This window comes from Anoplopoma fimbria, chromosome 6 (genome assembly GCF_027596085.1).
Source record: "Anoplopoma fimbria isolate UVic2021 breed Golden Eagle Sablefish chromosome 6, Afim_UVic_2022, whole genome shotgun sequence".
NCBI lineage: Eukaryota > Metazoa > Chordata > Actinopteri > Perciformes > Anoplopomatidae > Anoplopoma > Anoplopoma fimbria.
The window spans coordinates 6,159,197-6,180,283 of NC_072454.1; the positions used below are offsets into that span (position 1 = coordinate 6,159,197).

The 21,087-nt window shown below is 39.9% G+C and overlaps 1 protein-coding gene across 2 annotated transcripts in view; it reads right to left on the reverse strand.

Annotated features, from left to right (window-relative positions):
• The window catches only part of LOC129092309 (echinoderm microtubule-associated protein-like 6), a 68,421-nt gene that overhangs the window by 12,047 nt on the left and 35,287 nt on the right, over positions 1-21,087 (reverse strand). Inside the window, exons 9-30 of one of the 2 annotated variants that reach the window (XM_054600216.1) lie at positions 20,799-20,936; positions 20,438-20,579; positions 20,155-20,269; positions 19,074-19,286; positions 18,812-18,979; positions 18,315-18,421; positions 15,813-15,931; positions 14,780-14,966; positions 14,528-14,633; positions 13,197-13,290; positions 12,395-12,495; positions 11,204-11,406; positions 8,090-8,201; positions 7,376-7,503; positions 6,320-6,461; positions 4,833-4,985; positions 4,135-4,266; positions 3,653-3,741; positions 3,136-3,312; positions 2,426-2,660; positions 1,848-2,007; positions 115-135 (exon numbers count right to left, since the gene is read on the reverse strand). In XM_054600216.1, the coding sequence (XP_054456191.1) occupies positions 115-135; positions 1,848-2,007; positions 2,426-2,660; positions 3,136-3,312; positions 3,653-3,741; positions 4,135-4,266; positions 4,833-4,985; positions 6,320-6,461; positions 7,376-7,503; positions 8,090-8,201; positions 11,204-11,406; positions 12,395-12,495; positions 13,197-13,290; positions 14,528-14,633; positions 14,780-14,966; positions 15,813-15,931; positions 18,315-18,421; positions 18,812-18,979; positions 19,074-19,286; positions 20,155-20,269; positions 20,438-20,579; positions 20,799-20,936 (3,042 nt within the window). The remainder of the gene's footprint in view (positions 1-114; positions 136-1,847; positions 2,008-2,425; positions 2,661-3,135; positions 3,313-3,652; positions 3,742-4,134; positions 4,267-4,832; positions 4,986-6,319; positions 6,462-7,375; positions 7,504-8,089; positions 8,202-11,203; positions 11,407-12,394; positions 12,496-13,196; positions 13,291-14,527; positions 14,634-14,779; positions 14,967-15,812; positions 15,932-18,314; positions 18,422-18,811; positions 18,980-19,073; positions 19,287-20,154; positions 20,270-20,437; positions 20,580-20,798; positions 20,937-21,087) is intronic. The other variant, XM_054600217.1, reaches the window with a different exon arrangement.

Here is a 21,087-nt window from a genome sequence, read left to right on the forward strand (position 1 = left end):
GGATGACGAAAATCCAAGTTCTTATCTTCTATTTCTACTTCTATTTGTTCAAGCCTATCATTTTGACATTTAGCATATCTGAAAAATCATTTACATAGTAATTTTCATACTTACTTGACAATGCCCTGCCTCCAGGGGAATGCAAGTTAAAACACAACACAGGTATTAAAAGTTTCTACAAACAAAAGCCGGAGAGCAACACTCAGGAAGTAAGGGTACCACAAAGGGACAAAAACAAGAGTATTTCTGTTAAAAACACATCAGGGTACTTTATGTACTTAGACACCTTTAGGCTGTTCCACCACAGGAAGTTAACCTGAACTACAAATTATGATGTTCTGGATGTACGTCACTGAAAAGTGTTCCAGAGAGTAGTACTCCTCTACTATGATGAAAGTATTGCTAATGGAAGTTCTTCTACGATTACATGTGATGACTTTAAGACATCAGTATTCTTAAATAAACTGCCGGTCCCGCAAAAATGTCTCCTGAATTAGAAGACAAAGAAGTAACAGGTAAAAACAACGGACCTTTATGAGATTTTCCTTTGCTTGAAGAGAAAAAAATATGGATGCTGCATTTGTTCGCGCTGCCATGTACAAAAATAGCTCACTACTAAAACTATCACATGATTGGAAATGTAATTTAACTTTCGGCATTCCCCCTCAACACTGTGCAAACACTTATATTTCACACAGATTATGAGGGGGTATTCTGAGTCAGACCTGTATGTGACAGGATTAAACACATCCAGCGTTATTGATGCCACACATATGCAAGATGCAAACCAGCTGTTGAATGCACCTGAAATTACAGGTCCTTAAGTTCCTGAAGTGGAAAAGGCTCACTTTTGTGTCTGTACTGCTGCAAATTCACAAAAACAATTAGAATCTCCTTCCTTTTTATACAAAAGCACATCTTGGTATTAAGGCGCTCTTTCTGGGAGAGCTTTAAAGTCACTACCGCAACATGGACGTAGTGCATTTAGTTTGTATTTAGGAATTGGTGATCCATTTTTTTCCCTTTAAAATTTGTTTCAGAAATAGGCCGTTAATCTTGTTTTGCACGATTAGACGTCAGTATTTATATGTTTGTCAATTGTGCTCTGCAGAACAAATTCGTACCTTCAAGGTGCCCTTTGTTGTTGAGTGTTTTAAAAGACAGAAACTCAGTGAAAACACTACAATTATAATAAAGTGTTAGCAAGTGCAATGTGAAAACACAAAGACAAACTGAGCCACAACGTTTGTTTCATCAAGGGACAAAAAACACTAATCAATCATGCAGAAGCTGTGCATGCTTGAGATGCAAAATCTAAACAAACACACACACAAATACAACTTTGTAGGGGTTAGCATCTATACACACACACAAACACACACACACACAGGGACCACTGATGACACACACCAAGGATAACATGAATGGACGAATAGTTCATAAAAGTTTTTCTGAAAATTTCAGCTCGTACACAGTCTCAGTGTTGTAAAGTTAAAAAGCTTAAATTAAAGGGACATCACGCTGAATGTCAACAACAGCAGAATACAAACTGTTTCCAAAGCTTTTAAATATAAATGGAGTATTTTAAAACTTAAACTGCACCAGGCAAAGTAATACTGCTATAAACAAGTTTGACAAACAGAGAAGAGTATTTCTACCCTGTGTACTTGGTATTTTTACCCAAATACAAGATCTGAGTACTTCTTCCCACAATACTTGTCTAATAGAAATGTGGTTTTAATAGATCGATTAATTTAAGTCCTTTCACTTTTGTCTGTGTGTGTGTGTGTGTGTGTGTGTGTGTGTGTGTGTGTGTGTGTGTGTGTGTGTGTGTGTGTGTGTGTGTGTGTGTGTGTGTGTGTGTTTGTCTGTGTGTATACCTCTCCTCAGCAGACACCTCCTTCAGCTGGTGGTGTGGTTTTGTTCCTCTCATCTCTCTGATGCTGACGGCGTACATCTTAGTGGTGTAATCCACCGTCTTCTCTCGGGCAACGTCACTGTCGTAGCCTTCGCAAAAAAACAACACACACATACTCAGAAAACATAGTTTTGTTGCTCAAAGCTTTGTGCTCAAGTTGGATTATTATAATTATCATCAATACTTGTTTATTATCATCTCCGCTGGGAGAACAATCTGCTCAGTCTGGCGCATGTGTGCCTGTGAGAGAGTGAGTGTGCGCCTCTGTGTCTGTCCACGGCTAATCCGGCATTCTGCTGCAGCAAACTGCATAATATTTTTGGGTGCCCTGTTATGGCTGCATGTTCAAGGACTTATCTTGGTTGCGGTGACTCACGCCTTTCATTGCCTGTTTTATTCTGCCATTTTTGTGTTTGGTTAACAGCTAATGGAACTACCACTACACACACTGCTTTACCTCTCTATGCTACAGAGGCAGACAGTGGACAAAATTCCAGACACACCCACCTCCGTCCTCTTCGATGTCGTCGTCCGACTCCTCGCTGTCAACGGTGGGTCGGTTATCGCAACTCAAAGGCCCCTCCCCCTCTGCGCTGAGCCCTCCTCCTCGCTCCCTCGCCCAGATCATCAGGGCGGTGTCGGCTCCGCCCACCGTCAGCAGGGCGGAGTCGTCCTGAGCCCAGCGGACGTTTGTCACCTGAGCGCTGTGGCCCACGTAACGCTTAAAACGAGCGTACTGACCCTGGAGGGAGGAGAACAGAAATACTGATGACAATAAAAACAAAAAAATATTCAAACTTTACTCAAGATGTATCATTATCCAGGTATAAACTGTAAAAGTACTTTTTAAAGTTCTGATCAGCTGGAGAAATACAGTAAAGAAAGAAACAACTAAAGACAGAAGAAAAGCAATAAGGTAGGAAATAATAAAGGAAAGGAAAAATAAAGAGATTTCTTTCAATCAAGAAGCAAAAAGAAAGAAAGAAAGAAGAAAAAGATGGACCGAAAGAAATGAGGAAAGCAAAAAGGGAGAAAATACTGAAATAACAAGTCAATGAAAAGAGAAGGAATTTTCTGTCAAGAAGGAAAATGTTTATCTGATGTTTATCTCATGTATATCTGATGTTTATCTCATGTTTATCTCATGTTTATCTCATGTATATCTCATGTTTATCTGATGTAAATGTTCACGTGAAGTGAAACCAGTGACTCCGTACTCTAACGGGGTATCCGAACAGTTTGAGGAAGCCAAAGTCGTCTCCGGTGGCGAGCAGCGTTCTATCTCTGGTGAGCGACGCGGCGTTGATGTCGGTGATGTCGCTGTGCGTCGGCCAGATGCCGTCACAGCTGGAACCCAGAACAGACGTCCAGCTGGACCACTCGACTCGCTCCAGCTACACACGCACAGAAACATGATACACACAATCACACAACAATGAGATTAAAATAAACTCTATAGATAAATACTTAGATAAGTAATCCAGAACATAATTCTGAAAAAAGCATGACAATGTTTTGTTGGTACATTATGTTTAGTTGGCAGGCAAATTTTATATATATATATATATATTTTATTTTTTTTCTCCCAGCATTCATCTTACATATCAAACTAACTGGGATGTCCTGCAGACTTATTCAGGAAAAGCTTTGCTTGAATATCGTTAACTTAAGATCTTAACTCTAAATAGACCTCTGAGCCAACACACACACACTCTCTCTCTGACACACACACACCTCAGAGTTTCTGATGGTTTGTCTGCTTCCTCTCGGGGCTTCAAAGAAAAGTTGCTCTTTGGCTCCTGTGTTCACCTGCAGCAGTTTACCTGCAAAACACGCACACACACACAAAATAGTGGAATCTTCTTTTACAATATTTGAATTAATTAACTTGAAACCAGGCAGCAGCTCATGAAAACTTCTTAGGATAATAAACTTGAGGATTCAAAACCGTCATTAACCCCTTTTCTCCTAAATTCTGAGGATGGGTTAAACGCAGAGGTCAAATTTCATGTATGTACTTGTATGTAATAAGAGTACATTTGTGTCTGATACCTCCTCATTCTCCATCATGTGCAATATGAAAATATTGTTCTCAGCATTTGTGATATGGATGCTTCAAGTTTCCACATCACACTTTTAGAGTTTTAAACAAACTGCAAAAAAAACATTCAGCACAGTGAAGTGAAACCTGTTTGGGTAGATATATAGAGTGTTACCTCGAGCGTCCCAGTCGATGTGTGTGATGTAACTGGTCGCCCCTTTGCAGATCCCCACCCTCTTACTGGTCAGCACATTGTAGATGTCCACGAAGCTGTCATGTGACGCCACTGCCAGGAATTTACCTGAGTCTGAGAACACGAGTGAGGATGAGTGGATATACCTCTGAACCCCAAAAAACGCCAGCGGGTTTGTAAAACATGTTTACTTTAAAAAAAAAAAAAATTCTAATGCTGCTTGAACAGAACATTTGTCAAAATCAAAGCTTTAAATAATATTTCAATGTCCATTTCATTTTCTGATTTAAAATTTTGACAAAGTAAAACCACTTGCACCAGCCAGATCTTTTATTGAACAATTAATTCTGCACTTCTCAGCACAACTGGGAAGCCAGGATTGACTCGGCTGAGACCAACAGTCATGTGACAACAACTGAACTCTTTTACTTCTAGCCATGACTGTGCTGTTTCCATAGAGATGCAGGACTTAATATGCTGCACGGAAAAACAAGGCCAGGGTCGGTAAAATGTGACAGGAGCAAAAAAACAGGTTCAGAGAGTTAGGCAGTGATATAAGTGTTAGTGTGTGTGTGTGTGTGTGTGTGTGTGTGTGTGTGTGTGTGTGTGTGTGTGTGTGTGTGTGTGTGTGTGTGTGTGTGTGTGTGTGTGTGTGTGTGTGTGTGTGTGTGTGTGTGTACCTGGGGTGAAGCGGACGTCAGAGATGGCGTCTCGGCGATGGTGGAAGCTCAGAAGATCCTCCAGTGTGTCGGCGTTCACCACCAGCACGCCACCATCGCTCAGACCGACGGCCAACGCCTTTCCATCGGGGGAGAAGGCACAACAGCGACCGCCTGGAAAACACACATAAAAAGTCCGTCAGTGGGTTCTCTCGTTATTTACATTTCTATTAAATCAGTGTGGTAATTTCATTATTCCTTGACCTGGCAGAAATCTAATGTTAAAAGTCCAGCCAGGGATCTTCGTTGCATGTAATCTCGCCTCTTTCCCTTGTGTTTCCTGTCATCTCTCTTCTGTTTATTGCATAATGGAGCAAAAATGTTGAAACTAAGCTTAAAATCTGCAAAGTCACCAAAAAATCAAGTACACCTTTTCCTCTCTGTAACTTTAAAACTGTTATCTTCCTGCCTGTGATGTCTTGCATCAAGCTTTGACCTTGTTCACTGTCAGCTTTAAGTCTTATTTACAGTTTGTTCTTGTTATTTTGTGTCTATATTATTACTACGATGGTAACATGGCGTTGCTGTTAAAGAGCATGTTCGCTCCACTGTTGGATACAAGTCTTTTTAAGGGATTGAGTGTTTTCTAAAAGTCCAAAGGGAGCCCAATTGAAGTGGTTCGGGCTTCTAATCAGGATCCTCCTGGGCACCTTTCTTTGGAGGATTTCTAGACAAGTTCAAATGGTGGGAGATTCCGAAACACGCTGGAGGGATAATATAGCGCATCCCACTTGGAAACAACTCGGGTTCTCCCGGGAGGAGCTGGAAAATGTTTCTCGACAGAAGTAGGTCTGGAATAGCTTCAATAACTTATTAGAAACAGTCTAACATTTATATAAAATCCTCTTGTTGTCAGTGTATTCAGCTCTAGAAGAATGATAGATCAGAACATGTTTAGCTTAGCTTAGCACAACGACTGGAAGAGCCTAGCCTAGCTTCATCAGAAGAGAAAAACAAAACTCCTTCCAACAACTCAAGTACATTTTTTACTATATTTGTTTTTTCCAAGGAGCCTTTGAGGAACATGTGATATTTGAGAATCTCCTGACAAACAAACACTTTGTTCCAAGAACTGGGTGAAGAAATCAACCCCGGAAGACATTTAAGAAGAAACAAACTATATGTCATGACATTTAAGTTTGATTATTTCTTGCTTTTGAAAAGGTTGCTGTTGAGTAGGAAACTCTCAAAACCAAAAACATGGAGTGTCACTGAATGCACCAACAGTCTCTGCTCTCATCTGAAGTCAGACATGATTATCGGATGGATCATCTCACTGAAGCGAGTTTAATGTCAAGCTGATTTTCCCAGAAATTAACTGAAACCATTAGATGTCTAAAATGAAACTGATCTGAGAACTGATGGATGATTTGGAGTCTAATATACAGGATTTGTAAAAAAAAAAAAACACGTTGAAGCTGGCAGTCTGGTCCTTTTTATCTCTTTACCTCTCTTCAGCTTGCGGACGGCCACCATGCGGTGATTGGCCGACGTCTCCCACAGACGCAGGGTTTTATCGTCGCTGACGGTGGCACAGACGGGGAGGAGGGGGTGAGGGGCCAGACCCCAGACCTCTCCCTCCATGTGACCCTGCACACACACACACACACACACACACACACACACACACACACATTTATCAATAGGAAGACATCGGACCGCTCACTTTGGTTGTTAAATCTGATTTACTCAATGAAATCCCTGTACGCTTTTATTTTTGTAATTTACAATTAACATTCTTCGAGAAAGATGCCAAAATTGAGTCAAAAAGCTCTGTGCTCTTTGTACTATATAGCAGTTTGTAGTAAATTATCTATATTTACTAGTTATATTATCTATCATAAAGTATATGTCTCTATTAATCTCGCCCAGTAGAAACTCTTCTATTTTTGTGACGCTGTCATTAACATAAAAAGCATGATGAATTTAATTCTAATTTGTTGTTAACTTCATTGAGAAAACCAAACCTACTCTTTTGTAAAAGACACATTCATAAAACACAATTCATACAAACACACACACACACACACACACACACACACACACACACACACACACACACACACACACACACACACACAGACACTAAATGTGTCTGTGTGTGTGTGTTTGAGATTGTGTGTGTTGTGCAACTGCTGATCGATCTGCAGCAGACAGCTCTCCTCACCATGGCAACTGGTGCCGTACCAGACTACCAGACATTTTAAAAATACCTGAGGTCTTCTCTCTTCTCTCTTGAATTTCATAAAGACATGAATGTATTCATTCAAACAGAAGCAGAAAAATCACAAGGTCAATTTAGTGGCTGTTGTGGAGCATGATTATTAGCATGATCATGATTATTCTCAGCAGATGGCGTTTGCCCTGTTGTCATGGAAATGTATGTTAAATTCTAGAGACGTCTCACTCGGGTTTGGCTTAAAAAGGTAATATTGAGAGCTCCTTCTTTCTCTTGATGATGATCATATGATGTGATCAGTTCCCGTCAGAACAACATACAGTACCTGCACCAGCAGGGTCATGGGTCCGGTCTTGTCGATCTCCAGAACTTCTCCGTTTTTGGTTCCCACCAGGATGTGACCGTGTCCCAGAGTGATGGCCCTGATGGACGGGTTGTCCTCCAGCAGCAGGCCTGCACAAACACACACACACACACACACACACACACACACACACACACACACACACACACACACACACACACACACACACACACACACACACACACACACACACACACACATCAAGTCAGTAATCGTGAAGTTCACTTTAGGAAACTTTCAGTAATGTATTATTATTCCTACAGACAGAAGTGTGTGTCACTGTGTGTCCACCTGATGGCAGTGTTGGATAGAAGAGTTTCTACTGTTTTCTACTCAATATCTTTAACAGAGACAGCGATTATGACTATGTTTCCCATAATTTTATCTACAATAGGCAAACATATAACAGACAATTCCTACAACAAAAAAATTAAAATCCACCACTGTTAATAAAAAGAAGCAGTTGTAACACACTCTTTTGTTTTTTTTAAAGGCAGCTTTAACTTTCTTGAGTTCACATAAATGACAAGTTCTCACACAGCTACAAATGAAATAATCAATGTCAGATAGACATCCACATAGAGGTGTAGGATGCAGCTGTAGCTTAGTCTGCCTCCTGTTTTGTGTTCTCAAAGGGATGTTTGAGGGTTCACACTTGGTTTTAGCTGTTTTCACCTTTAGAGCCCGGGGACAGCGACGCTCTCTTGATGGCGTACGTCTTCAGACAGCGGTCAAACATGTCGTCCCACAGCTCCACCACACCGTCCTTACCGCCCGTCACAAAGCCCTGAAAAGAAATGATTATATTTATTGATTCACTAGTTATTTTATGTTTTGGGAGCAGGGTCACGCCCAGATATTTTGGAGGAGTCTCCTCCTTTAAGTTATCTGTCCCAGACCATTCTAAACTTCCTCTTTAATGTTCCTCCCCTCCTTATCCATCCGTCCTTCCATCCTCAACATCCAATACTTCCTCATTTCATTAAACCTTTTAAATCACATTGCGGTGGCGTGGTCCTTGCTCGTGCATAAGATAAATCAATAAGTGGCAAATTCAGATCTTTGCTCTGCTAAGACAAAGCAGGAATATCTTGACTTTATCACATCCCTTGTTTCACTCAGAGACTGTCACTCCGCCTCCCTCCCTCCTTCCTCTGTCAGATCTGGCATCCTTCACTCTTGTCATCCTTCCCTGACAGGTTTTTCTCTCTCAGCCTCCCACTCAGCCTGAGATCTTCACATCTGTTTGATGTTTCCTTTGAAGAACCTCACACAGTCAACATTGTGTTGGAAAGAGTCTATTTTTACAGAGTTTTTGATTTGAGTCATAAAACTTTCACTGACACCCTGAACTCTGATAATAATCCAAAAAAATATTTTATAAAAGTTAACACTTGGAAAAAGACAATGTTGTTTAAAAGATTTTTCTTGTCCTTGTCATAAATTCCTGCACAACCACCTTGTGTGTGAGTGAGAAACAGACATTTTCTCTGTTTTGTGTCACCAAGGAGGCATTCCAAAAAGTTTTCTTGAAGAATTCAAACACACTTATCATTTTGTGGGTGTAGTATACTTTTGAAGAAGAACTCCACTGGTTCTACACATCACAGAGTGCTTCCGGGTTTGTAAGGAGGATTTTTACGATCATATTTGCCTTCAGATGCTTTTTGGAAATGAGGCCCTGATTTGGTTTGAGATGCAGACGTCTGTGAAGTGAATAGACACATCGCTGACTCTGCAATACTCTAGTTAGAACTCAAATGTGTGGCAACAAGCCACATTTTAAATTGCAGTAATTTAATGACGATTTCAAGAGCTTACTCAGAGATGCGACGTAGGTAATAATGTGCATCTTGCTTGAGGGAAAGAGAAAAGAAGATTCAATTTTAAGATTAATTTGTATGTTGAAGATGAAAACCAGACAACATTCACATATGGATGCTGGCTTCAAGTAGAAAGGAGGATCAAGTAATTATAAATAAAGTAAAAAGAAAAACAGACGGTAAAATGTGATATGGAATCAGGTTGAGCATGAGCTATCAAGGAATGTGGTTTTGTGGATTTAAAGGAGTTTATAGTAAATCTCAGTCTCACTATTGGATCGTCTGTCTTTAAATCCTGTTACATAAAGAGAGAGAGAGAGTCGTATACTGAATGAAGAGAGGGAGTTAAAACAATGACAGAGAGAAGAAGGGAGAGAGAGCGACAGAGAGGGGAAACAGATGGAAGAAGAAACGCCAACAGCAAAATAAATTTAAATCTACTAAACGTCTGCTCACTCCTTCTTTTAGTTTTTTGGGCATTTAGCCAACGTTTCTGCTGAAAATGACAAACAGTGAGTGCAAAGTGATGAGGAGGTTCAAACACACTCACCAAAAGGAAGAAAACACCTTATCTTGTAATTATGACTTCTGTTTGTCATAATTACAAGAAAAAAAACGTATAATTAAGAGTAAAATATCTCAATAAGACTGAATACAAGCATAGAAGTAAATGTGTGGTACATTGTACAGACATACACAGTGAAAATGACTTAGTACATACAAGTACTGTGCTTATGTTTCTTTCTGCTAACCTGACGGTTCCTCAGATGGTTTTGTTACACAGAACCATCTGAAGAGCCATCATTCGAAACTGTTCTGGAGAGGTTCGGCATTTTCAAAAGGTACGAGGCCTGTGATTGGTTGATCCACCTGTCAATCAAATCTTTACGGAAGCAAGTTGGGAAAAACAAAAACGTCTTTTCCATCTAGAAAAAGCCTTCAGTGACATTCAATGCTCGACTTTCAATGAAGAAATATTCTCCAGTTCTGATATAAAGTTGTACATCAGAAATGCAAACTATCACATTCGTGACCCAAACTGAATATTATGATACAATCAAATACATCAAAATCAAAAATAAAAGCATGATAAAGAGATTAAATATAGCTTGTAATGCAAAGGACTGCAGTGGGAATAAAGCTGACATTCCTAATCAGGTCACAGAATACACTGTAACACCTGTTATCTCGTAATTATGAGATAGTAAGTTATAATTATGAATTAGTGTGTCATAATTATGGGATACAGAAGTCATAATTAGAACTCAGAGGGGAACTGCTGACTCTTCACACCAAAAGGAGGCGGCTCAGGATGAATTGATGAATTGTAAAAAAAACTGGCATTTAACAAACAGCAGCAGGATATCTGTTGTTAGGAGATACAGCAAAGAAGAAAAGCATTAATCCTTTAAATCCTAGGCTGTTTAATAAATAATATAATATTTGGAACATTTCCCCTTTTTCTTAACACCTTGCAGCTCTTTTTATTTTTAGTTATAAGGAGCTCATTTTTTAAAGTAAAGCATTATTTATGTTTGATTTATTGTTTTGTGTTTTGAGCAGAAGGGGTACAAGTTTTCAGCCAAAAGGTGGGGATCTGGAACATTAATGTAAAAGATGTTTCTGACTCAACTTGAAGAGTCGCTTGACTTTTATGAAGCAGTTTACAGTACCAGTCAAAAGTTTGGACACACCTTCTCATTCAACTACTTTGAAGAATCTAAAATATAAAACATATTCTGGTTTGTTGAGCATTTGTTTGTTTACCACATAATTCCATATGTGTTCCTTCATAGTTTGGATGTCTTCAATATTAATCTACAATGTAGAAAAAAATGAAAATAAAGAAAAACCATTGAATGAGAAGGTGTGTCCAAACTTTTGACTTGTACTGTATGTAAAAGCATCTCTTTACACACAAACACACACACACACACACACACACACACACACCTGTCCTCCTCACCTTGTCAAGGGAGAACATGGCGAACACCGGTCCATCGTGGGCTTTCATTGTTTTCAGCAGCAGTGCTTCCTTCCAGATGTAAACGTCTCCGGTGGCGGCGCCGGAGAACACCAGCGCCTCGCTGCGGCCGTAACACACCGACATCATGGTCTCCGGCCGGCCAACGCTCCTGAACGCACCACGCTTGAAGGTCAGACCGCCACCTGGAGGTCAGACAAGTAATCCATCAGACAAAACTTTATTTAAACAACTTTAAACATCACTGCTACAACTTTAAACATGCCAACAAGAAATAAACAAATACATTCATTGAGAGTATTAAATTAAGGATTAGTGACAGCTTTAAAAGTCAGACCACTTTATTGCCTTTAGTTAATAGTAAAGTTGTTGAAATATAAATTCTGGAAAGTAAAGCCCCAGTTCCTATAATTCGGGGTGATGGAAACAGAAGTAAAATGCTGCCGTGGATTCAGTTAGTTGGCTACAACATGAGTCCTATCTTTTTGCCTTTTCAAATGGTGTCCTTTAACGTATTCTGAATAAGATATAAGCATTTCCTGTTTGCAGTTTGCTCATGGATGTACAGACAAATATCACTGGGTAACTTTGATACTGAAAAAAACCTGAAAACACAATAAGTTCTGCCGAGTCTTTTTTTCATGAATTCTGCGTGGATTTCTGTCCAAATATTTAAAAATAAGGATTTTCTCTGGAAGGATAAGTCCCTGAATCTGGAAATATGTGTATTATGTGGTTTAAGATATGACTGCATTATGACTGCAAGAGGAAGTATGAATTTTGATGCAATCTGCAGCAATCACATTGTCAAACATCCCCCTCTCCTTCTCCCCCCTGGGGGAGGCATCTCATAGTTTGAAAACCTCTGGCCTAAAGGTCACAACGATCTCATAAATGCATCTACATTGAATTCATTTCTGAATTTAATTGACTCTTCTGGGACACCATCTGTTGAAGCAGCAAAAGGTCAACAGAGGACAATAGCATATTAGGAATTAAAAACAACACAAACAGCAACACCAGAAAATAGTTAAGTGGAAACTTTCACATTCAAGCGTCAAGCACACAATAAATCTGTTGCAAAAAACAGAATGAGTGTAATTAGCAGCAGTTTCAGAGTGTTGATCTCTGATAAATTAAAGCCAGAGTCAAAAATCATTCCTGAAGTTTTACCTGCATGTTGCCAGAACTGGATGTGTTTGATTCCCACAGTGACCAGTTTGTCCATCAGCATGGGATTACACTTCACCACGAATATCTTCTCCTTGTGACCTCTGGAGAAAAGGAGAATAAATATATACAGAAGAAATGCAGGATGAACATGAAAGTAGTCTGTTGCCCCCTCTTCCATATAAAAAAAGATATTACTTGTAAGATAAGATAAGATAAGATAAAATAATCCTTTATTAGTCCCGCAGCGGGGAAATTTGCAGGATTACAGCAGCAGAGAGGATAGTGCACACAAGAGACATAGTAAAAAACAAGATCAAAACAAGTATTATGAATAATTAATAACACAGTAAAGAATATTAAATAACTAAGTAAAAAAAGTTAAAAAAATCCACAATAACTAAAATATCATAAAATATTATATATACAGACAGAATACTTATTGTATAATTATTGTATTGCACAGATTATTTATATTGCACAGATTTATATAGTTGTTTTTTAGTGATGTACCTGAAGCAGTCATATAGCAGTGATGTTGGATGGTAGTAAAGGTAGCAGTTGTTGTTAAATATTAGTGTCAGCAGGTGTAACAGCACTGTTAGTAGTACTGCAACAAGTAATAATAAAATATGACTTTTACTAGGAGTAAAGGTACTGATAATACTACTAAGTGTAGTATCAGCATGGTGGTAGAGAAGTGGTATAAGAATAACAGTAGCTAGAATAGTAGCAGTAATAGTAGTAGTTTTTCTACAGTGTACCGACCTCACAGTAGTTTAGAGTAGTAGTAGTTTTTTTGTACCTGGCAGTAGCGAGTTTCTCTCCTCTCTTCCAGTCCCAGACGACAATTGAATGTCCGTCATCGACTCCCACGGACACCAGACTCTTTCCATCAGCTGCATCCGGATCACAGAAAGGACATTTATATCAGGAGGGTTTTTAAATATGACAAACCTGAAAGGAGCGACCTGAACACTGATCAGAACCATCTGATGACGCACTTTTCTTGCTACGTGAAATCTAGTTTTTATCACTTTAATACTCAGGGTTAAAAAAGTACCTTTAACAAAGTATTGTTGGCTACGGAAGTATATATTTCAGAACTGGTGCTTTACTTCCCAATTTCTGAGACTTTGGGCAATTAAAAGTCTGCCTATCAGTCATCAGTAGTAGTGGTGGAAGAAGTACTCAGATCTGCTACTTCAGTAAAAGTAGAAATACCACAGTGTAAAATTACTCCTGCATTTAAACTCTTACAAGTAAAAGCATCAAAATTACCAAAAGTAAAAGTATTCATGCAGAATTTGAGCCATTTCAGATTAATATACAGTACATTATATTATTGGATCATAATTATTGATGCATTACTGTGTCCATAACTTTAATGTTGCAGCTGGAAAAGGGGGATCTCAATCTTAATTACTTTATATACTGTTGGGTAGTTTAATCCATTATAACACATCATCATGTATTTGTTGATTTATATTTTCCATTAAAAAAATGAAATGCAGTAAAAAATACTATTATTGCCTCCAAAATGTAGTGGTATATAAAAGTATAAAGTTGCATTAAACTGAAATACTCAATTTACAAGTACCTCAAAACTGTATTTTAGTAAAGTACTTGAGTACCTGTACTTAGCTACATTCCACCCCTGTCAGGTGCATAAGAAATAACAATATGCAACACACACATGTGGTGTGTAGCGTGCATCACAACACCCACACACATTGATTTCTATGTAATCCTGCACACCGCTGACATCTTGATCGCAGCCACTGATCCTGACTGCTACATCCATTAAACCAGATCAACAAGCTGTGGAAAGATTTCTCTCTGGATCAGAATGATGGAAAAAAAATTGATATTGATCTGAAGGCTGAAGAGTGAGGATTCTGTGGAGGAGCATAAATATCCTCACTTTCAGGGACTGAAACGCAAATTAAACCTTGTTAAGACAGATGTTTCACACACACACACACACACACACACACACACACACACACACACACACACACACACACACACACACACACACACACACACACACACACACACACACACACACACACACACACACACACACACACACACACACACACACACACACACACACACACACACACAGGTTACCTGAGAAGTCCAGAGCACACACTCCTCTCTGGTGGAAACCTCTCAGCAAAGAGAGACACTTTAGAGTCTGGATGTCCCACACATGGATGGCCGGGTCTCTGCCCACCTGCACACACACACACACACACACACACACATTACATGCCTTTTTCACTAATTGCATTCAAGGATACACAATTCAAGTATTTACAGACCCTTCATACAGATCTTATGTGTGTGTGTGTGTGTGTGTGTGTGTGTGTGTGTGTGTACCTGTCCCGTAGCAGCGTAGTCCTTCAGCGGGTGGATGCTGACGCTCAGGATGTCGTCGTCGTGGCCGAGGTAGAAGCGCTGGCTGTGCAGCTGCCGGTTGTATACCACGCCCACCGCCGCCACGTGGTACAACACCTCCCCGCCCTGAGTGTAGAACAGGTTGTTCCTGCAGTCGTAACCACGGTACCTGCCCATAAACACACAAACACAGCATTCACTAATTTATTGATAAATGCCAGCAGTAAAAAACAGCCATTTTCAGGCCTGTATAAATAGCATAAGGTCACATGCATCTGTAGAGGTTATTGGGGTAATCCATAATTAAAGGTCAGAACAATCTCATAACTCAGCCCTCTTTTCTCAACATGCTGTAATAACTGTGTGAAGCTCTCACTAGAAGCTTTTACAACTTTAAAGGACATTTTTTCCGTCATTGATTATTTCATCTACATAAAAACTGTCAGCATGAGGCAAAAGTGGAGAGTATTCTACTCTGCTATCTACAATTAGATAGTAACATTATTTATAAAAAAACAAATAAACAACACTTCCCTGTAATTATGTTTTATTTGCATAATAAGGGGAATAATTAGTAATAATTAGAAAGTTTTATTATAAAACACAGTGTTGGGACCTGCTATCACTCTTAAACTGGACACTGAGAAGCTCTGATATTGTTTTAGAATCATAAAAAGGTCTGTCAAACTATTTTATCAAGCAACAATAATAGTTTACCTCGATGCTAATAATGTAACAATTCTATATTTCGGATAAAACCAAACTTTTAACTCAAGGCTTTTTGTGTGCTCATCACACGTTGGTTTAGTCATTTTATGATTATGATTTTAGAACCGTTAAATTATGAATACCTCTCAAAATATTCTGACAATGTATTCTTAAAGCCAATTTTTGGGAATTCGCAGAAAGTTGTGAACATGAGCAGGTATACTTTAGCACATCTTAAAGTCTAAGGAATTATTGATTAAATTCTTAAAATTTTAAAATTCAATTAAAATGATTATTGATTTGTTACCCGTGAACAAACTGCAGCCGGAGGCCTTGGTCTGGTCCTCTCTGTCTCTTCAGAGATCCAACCTGCAGCTTCTTCTCTCTGCTCTGCTGTCGCAACTGAGGAAGGTCCTCCTTATACACCTGCATAAACACACACACAGAGACACACACACACACACACACACACACACACACACACACACACACACACACACACACACACACACACACACACACACACACACACACACACACACACACACACACACACACACACGTATACAAAATAAAATAAAAAGTCAAAATGGAAATGTTGGACAGATAAAACAACATAATGTTTATTTATCTTTTTTTAAGCCAGTAGTGGAGCTAAAAATGTCATGTCCGTTCATCCTCTGGGGAGCAGGAACAGTGTTGGGAAATTTCACTGTTAACTCCTGCTGCATTATTATATGGTGTAAACTCTAATCGACAGGCCTTAAGTATCTATAACAAATTAGTCATGAAAAATGTAATCAAAAATAGGCTTAAAAACAGAGGGCTCAGATTGAACACCAAAGTATATAAATTCCTAAATGCATGGCAACATTTTACTTCCTGTTTACAACCCTCAAAAAAAATTGACGTTCCAAAACTTAGAGTTTGATTATCTTACTTATTATTGATAAGTAAGACGAAAAATGAATGATAATAAAATCATTATTTATGTTGCATTATAAATATTTTTTGACGTTACAAAGTCTCACAATGGCCCCTCAACACGGTGTCGGACAGACTTTCACTCGTTCATCATCTTCATTTCATCAAGAAAATAAAATCATAGATCATCTCTGACATCGCAGACACAACCATCAATAAATAATCTCCTCATAACAACATCACATCTGCTGTACAGACGTTTCTCAGCTTCTCTTCACCGGTAAGAGAATTAAACTGAACATGCCTGGTCATTTTTCATGCAAATGATTCTGTTGAAGGTGATTCGTGTTTCAGCCGCCTGACAGTTTCACACGGAGAGACTTCGCTCCCCGGAGGTTCAGGACTGGCAGCGCTCCACTTTCATGCTGCTTTCCATTTACCAGACTGCATGTTTCTGGAGCGTCATGGTGGATCATCGCTGTGAGTTACAGACCATTAAACTGTGTCTGGAGTGTAGACTCACTGTTTGCTCCACAATATTTTTCCTGTTTTCACCTAGCTGTTAAATTATCTCAAAGGAAAATCATCAAAATCTATCACAATTCCTCCTCCTGGGTGGTTGTGATCCAAACATCCAACATCCTCCCCTCTGAGTACCTTTTACCCTTACTGTTCATCTTGATTTTCTAATAATCTAGAAGTTGAATGATCTAATGAAAACATATATTTCCATCTTCTTACTGGGTGTGAGCTAAACGTTGATTATGAGATGAATGAATTAACAACTGAAACAAGACTAAGAGTCTGCAGCTCAACATGTTTAGCAGGTGTAATGTTCACCATGTGCACCATCACAGTTTAGCGTGTTAGCATCCTAACATTTGTACAACTGAGGCTGATGGGAATGTCATTAGTTCTGCATGTATTTGGTCTTAAAGTGGACCCATTAAAATGTTGACCCGCTGGATGAAAAGTCAGAGGATCACCAAAGTTATTACATTTCATTCCATGCCTCTTCATCTATGAATATCTGTACAAAGTCTCATGACAATTTATCCACATCGGTGTCGAGACATGTAATTAAAAATGTCAACCTCATGGTCGCACCAGAGGAAACGTCAGGGGATCAACACTTTTCAAAAGTCTTTCAAGTCTTTGCAAATCCATTGTTGTTGAGATATTTCAGTTCAGACTGCAAAACCGAAAAGAGGGGAGGAGGAAACTAAAGAGAGGGAGGTGGGAAGAAAGGGTGTAAAAAAAAAGGGGGAGAAGGAAATTGTCAAAAAAGAAAGGAAGGCAGGCCAAGAATGAGGGATTCCAATAACAGTATTAATCCATGTTTTCCTCTTCTTTCCAATTAAACTTTGGAGCGACTGATAAATCTAAACACACACACACACACACACACACACACACACACACACACACACACACACACACACACACACACACACACACACACACACACAGCCTCTGTTCTCTGTGTCTGTCACACACACACACACACACACACACACACACACACACACACACACACACACACACACACACACACACACACACACACACACACACACACACACTTTGAGCTCTATCTCCAAACAGCACATTGTTGCAACACTGCCGGCGCCCGACAACTGGTAGTCACGGGGACGTGTGCCAGGCAGTGGCTGTCTTTGGAGATAAGGCGTGTTTCAGGAATCGCCATGGCAACTGCACAGAGCTTTGCCGCACTGGGGCTGAATAACAAAACGAGGGAGCTGATACACAGGAGCCCTCCACAAAAAAAAAAAACCCAACATTTCTACATGTGCAAAGCTGCTCTGTGAACCCACTCTGGAGCAGCGGAGGGATTTAGTGCCTTGCTCAGGGGGGCAGGTCGTACCTGTCTGTCGTAGTTGATCTGTGTTTCTTGCTCAATGTCGGAGTCGAGCTCCGGGACATCTGACACGTCGCTGTCCGACTCCTCACTGTTGGAGTCCACATGACTGTCTACAGACAGACAGACAGACAGACAGACAGACAGACAGACAGACAGACAGACAGACAGACAGACAGACAGACAGACAGACAGACAGACAGACAGACAGACAGGTTCTGTTTAACTTCATTATCTAAATCAGTAATTCGGTGAATAAAAACAAAGGTGAACATTCAAACTTCTACCCAAACTGTCCATTGCAGACATTTATTACATTGCAGAGCTACTTATTTGTTCAATTTAGCTCCATTGTACTTAATGTAGTTCTACTTACTTTTAAGTAATGGGATGGTATTTAAAATACACAGTTGTACTCTACTCATTCTTGACTCTGCTTTGTTCCTCATCATTCAATGAGCTTTACAGATCTTCTTTTTCTTAACTGTTCCCAGTTTCCCCACCTTGTATGTTGGTATCCAGTCCTCCGTTCATGACCGACTCTGGTAGAAACCTCCACTGGAAGAGGGCGTGGTCGGCCCCACCTGTGGTCAGAACCCACTGCAGGTCATGTGACCAGCGGACGTTGGTCACATGGGCAGAGTGACCGATGTACTTCTTGAATTTAGCTCCTTGGAGAAAAAAAGACGAGTCACATTTAACAACAAAACAGAGAGAGAGAAGAACGTATATAAAAGACATTAAAAAATAGAGAAAGGTCGAGACCTTTCCTCAGACAGGGGAAGCGGTAGAGCTTAACAAGGCCGAGGTCGTCCCCGGTAACAAGTACAGCGGCAGCGTGATTGGCATCCACCGCGTTGATCTCGGTTAGATTAGAGTATTTAGGCCAGATGCCGCTGACCTCGGAGCCCAGGACGCAACTCCAGGACGCCCAGCGCTGACCTTTGACCTCCTCCTTACTGAGGATCGGCTTCCCCACTGCAGGAAGGGGAGACAGAAAGCAGAGTGTGCATTTTAACTACCAATGAAATCATGATTTTATTTCATTTCTGTAGCAAATGTTTCATCCGTTTATCCTTCAGTTGATGCTCATGATAACAAACAGCCTATTTGCACATTTTCATCAAAAAGAATCGTTTGTAACAGACATAAGAAGAAAGAAAAAGGAAATGTGTGGATGGTGCCGATTTTAATCTGCTGAGCTGGAATCTGTTCTGAGCCGAGTTGCAGCAGTTTGTGTGTGAAATCGTATTTGGAGACAATTACGGTAAATGTCTGTTACATCGGCAACGCACACACAATCTGCCTCTGTCTAGTGAATGAGGTCCACTATTGGACAACCTTCTCTTGGATTTTTGTTTTTTTATTGCCAAAAGAGACCAACAGGTGTTGCCGACATGAGCTGGGATTTAAAGACTCACTTGTCTGGACTGTCTAGTTCATTTTGACTCGTTGGCTTACGGACAATAATTATATATATATAAAGAAAAAGAGTAATGTTGAATATTAAAATATTTCTTTGTAAAGTTATATATTTTTTTCCAATGTAATATTATGAGCATTTTACTAGGAATTGAGACTTTTATTCTCACAATATTACAACTCTTTTTCTCAAATAAATATATTTTTGACTAATACTCGGCCTTAAGTGCCAGAATATGCTTTCTTGTAACTTTGTAATTTGGGTGAGCTGATCCTTTAAGTGTAGCTTCTTTGTTTTGACATCATCAAGTATCTCCAAGTTCCTTAAAACTAGGCCAGAATGATGCACATTGTGCCCTATAATGTAGAAAACTGTCTGTTGACTGTTATATAATCAATGCAACTTTGGAGTGTTGGGACTCACTGGGCATTCGGTAGAAGAGGCGTTCTCCAGCTCCGTCGTTGGTCTGCAGGATTTTGCTGTCCAGAGACCAGTCCAGGTGAGTGATGAAACTGGCTGATTTACCGCATTCTCCTACCTGCATTCAGACAGACAATAATTAAATCAAATTATAAGAGGGAGTTATTAAATATGCAGGTATTAAAATCCACAAAATGTTTTTTTGTTGGCAAATAAACTGTTGCACAGCATTCATTCCAGCAAAAGGAGCTTTTCAGCTTCAAAGCCAATGTGCCTCCATCTCTACCTTCTTGTATCTCTGGGCGACAGCGTAGATGTCCACGAGTCCATCGTTGGAGCCGACAGCGAGGTACGCTGCGTCTGGAGAAAACTTCATCTCATGGATCACCTCCTTCCTGTCTTTGATGTGAACGACCTCCGTCATGTCTCTGAGGCGGACGGAGAAAATGAATGTGTTAATGACATGTTACAGTAAAGCAATATGAGATTTTATTTCAGTTTGTTTGTGTGTGTGTGTGTGTGTGTGTGTGTGTGTGTGTTGTGTGTGTGTGTGTGTGTGTGTGTGTGTGTGTGTGTGTGTGTGTGTGTGTGTGTGTGTGTGTGTGTGTGTGTGTGTGTGTGTGTGTGTGTGTGTGTGTGTGTGCTACCTGACTCTCAGCACAGTGAAGGATCCGTCCTTCATGCCCAGAGCCAGCTGGTATCCGTCCACGCTGAACGCCACGCTTCGCACCGCCTCCTCCATGTTGCAGCGAGCGATGAGGGCGTGATCCACCAGACTCCACAACCTGAATCACACACACACACACACACACACACACACACACACACACACACACACACACACACACACACACACATTTAGATATAGGTATATTAAATAAGATACATACTTATGAACCTTTTCCACAACGGTAACTTAACATGTAACTTTCCAAT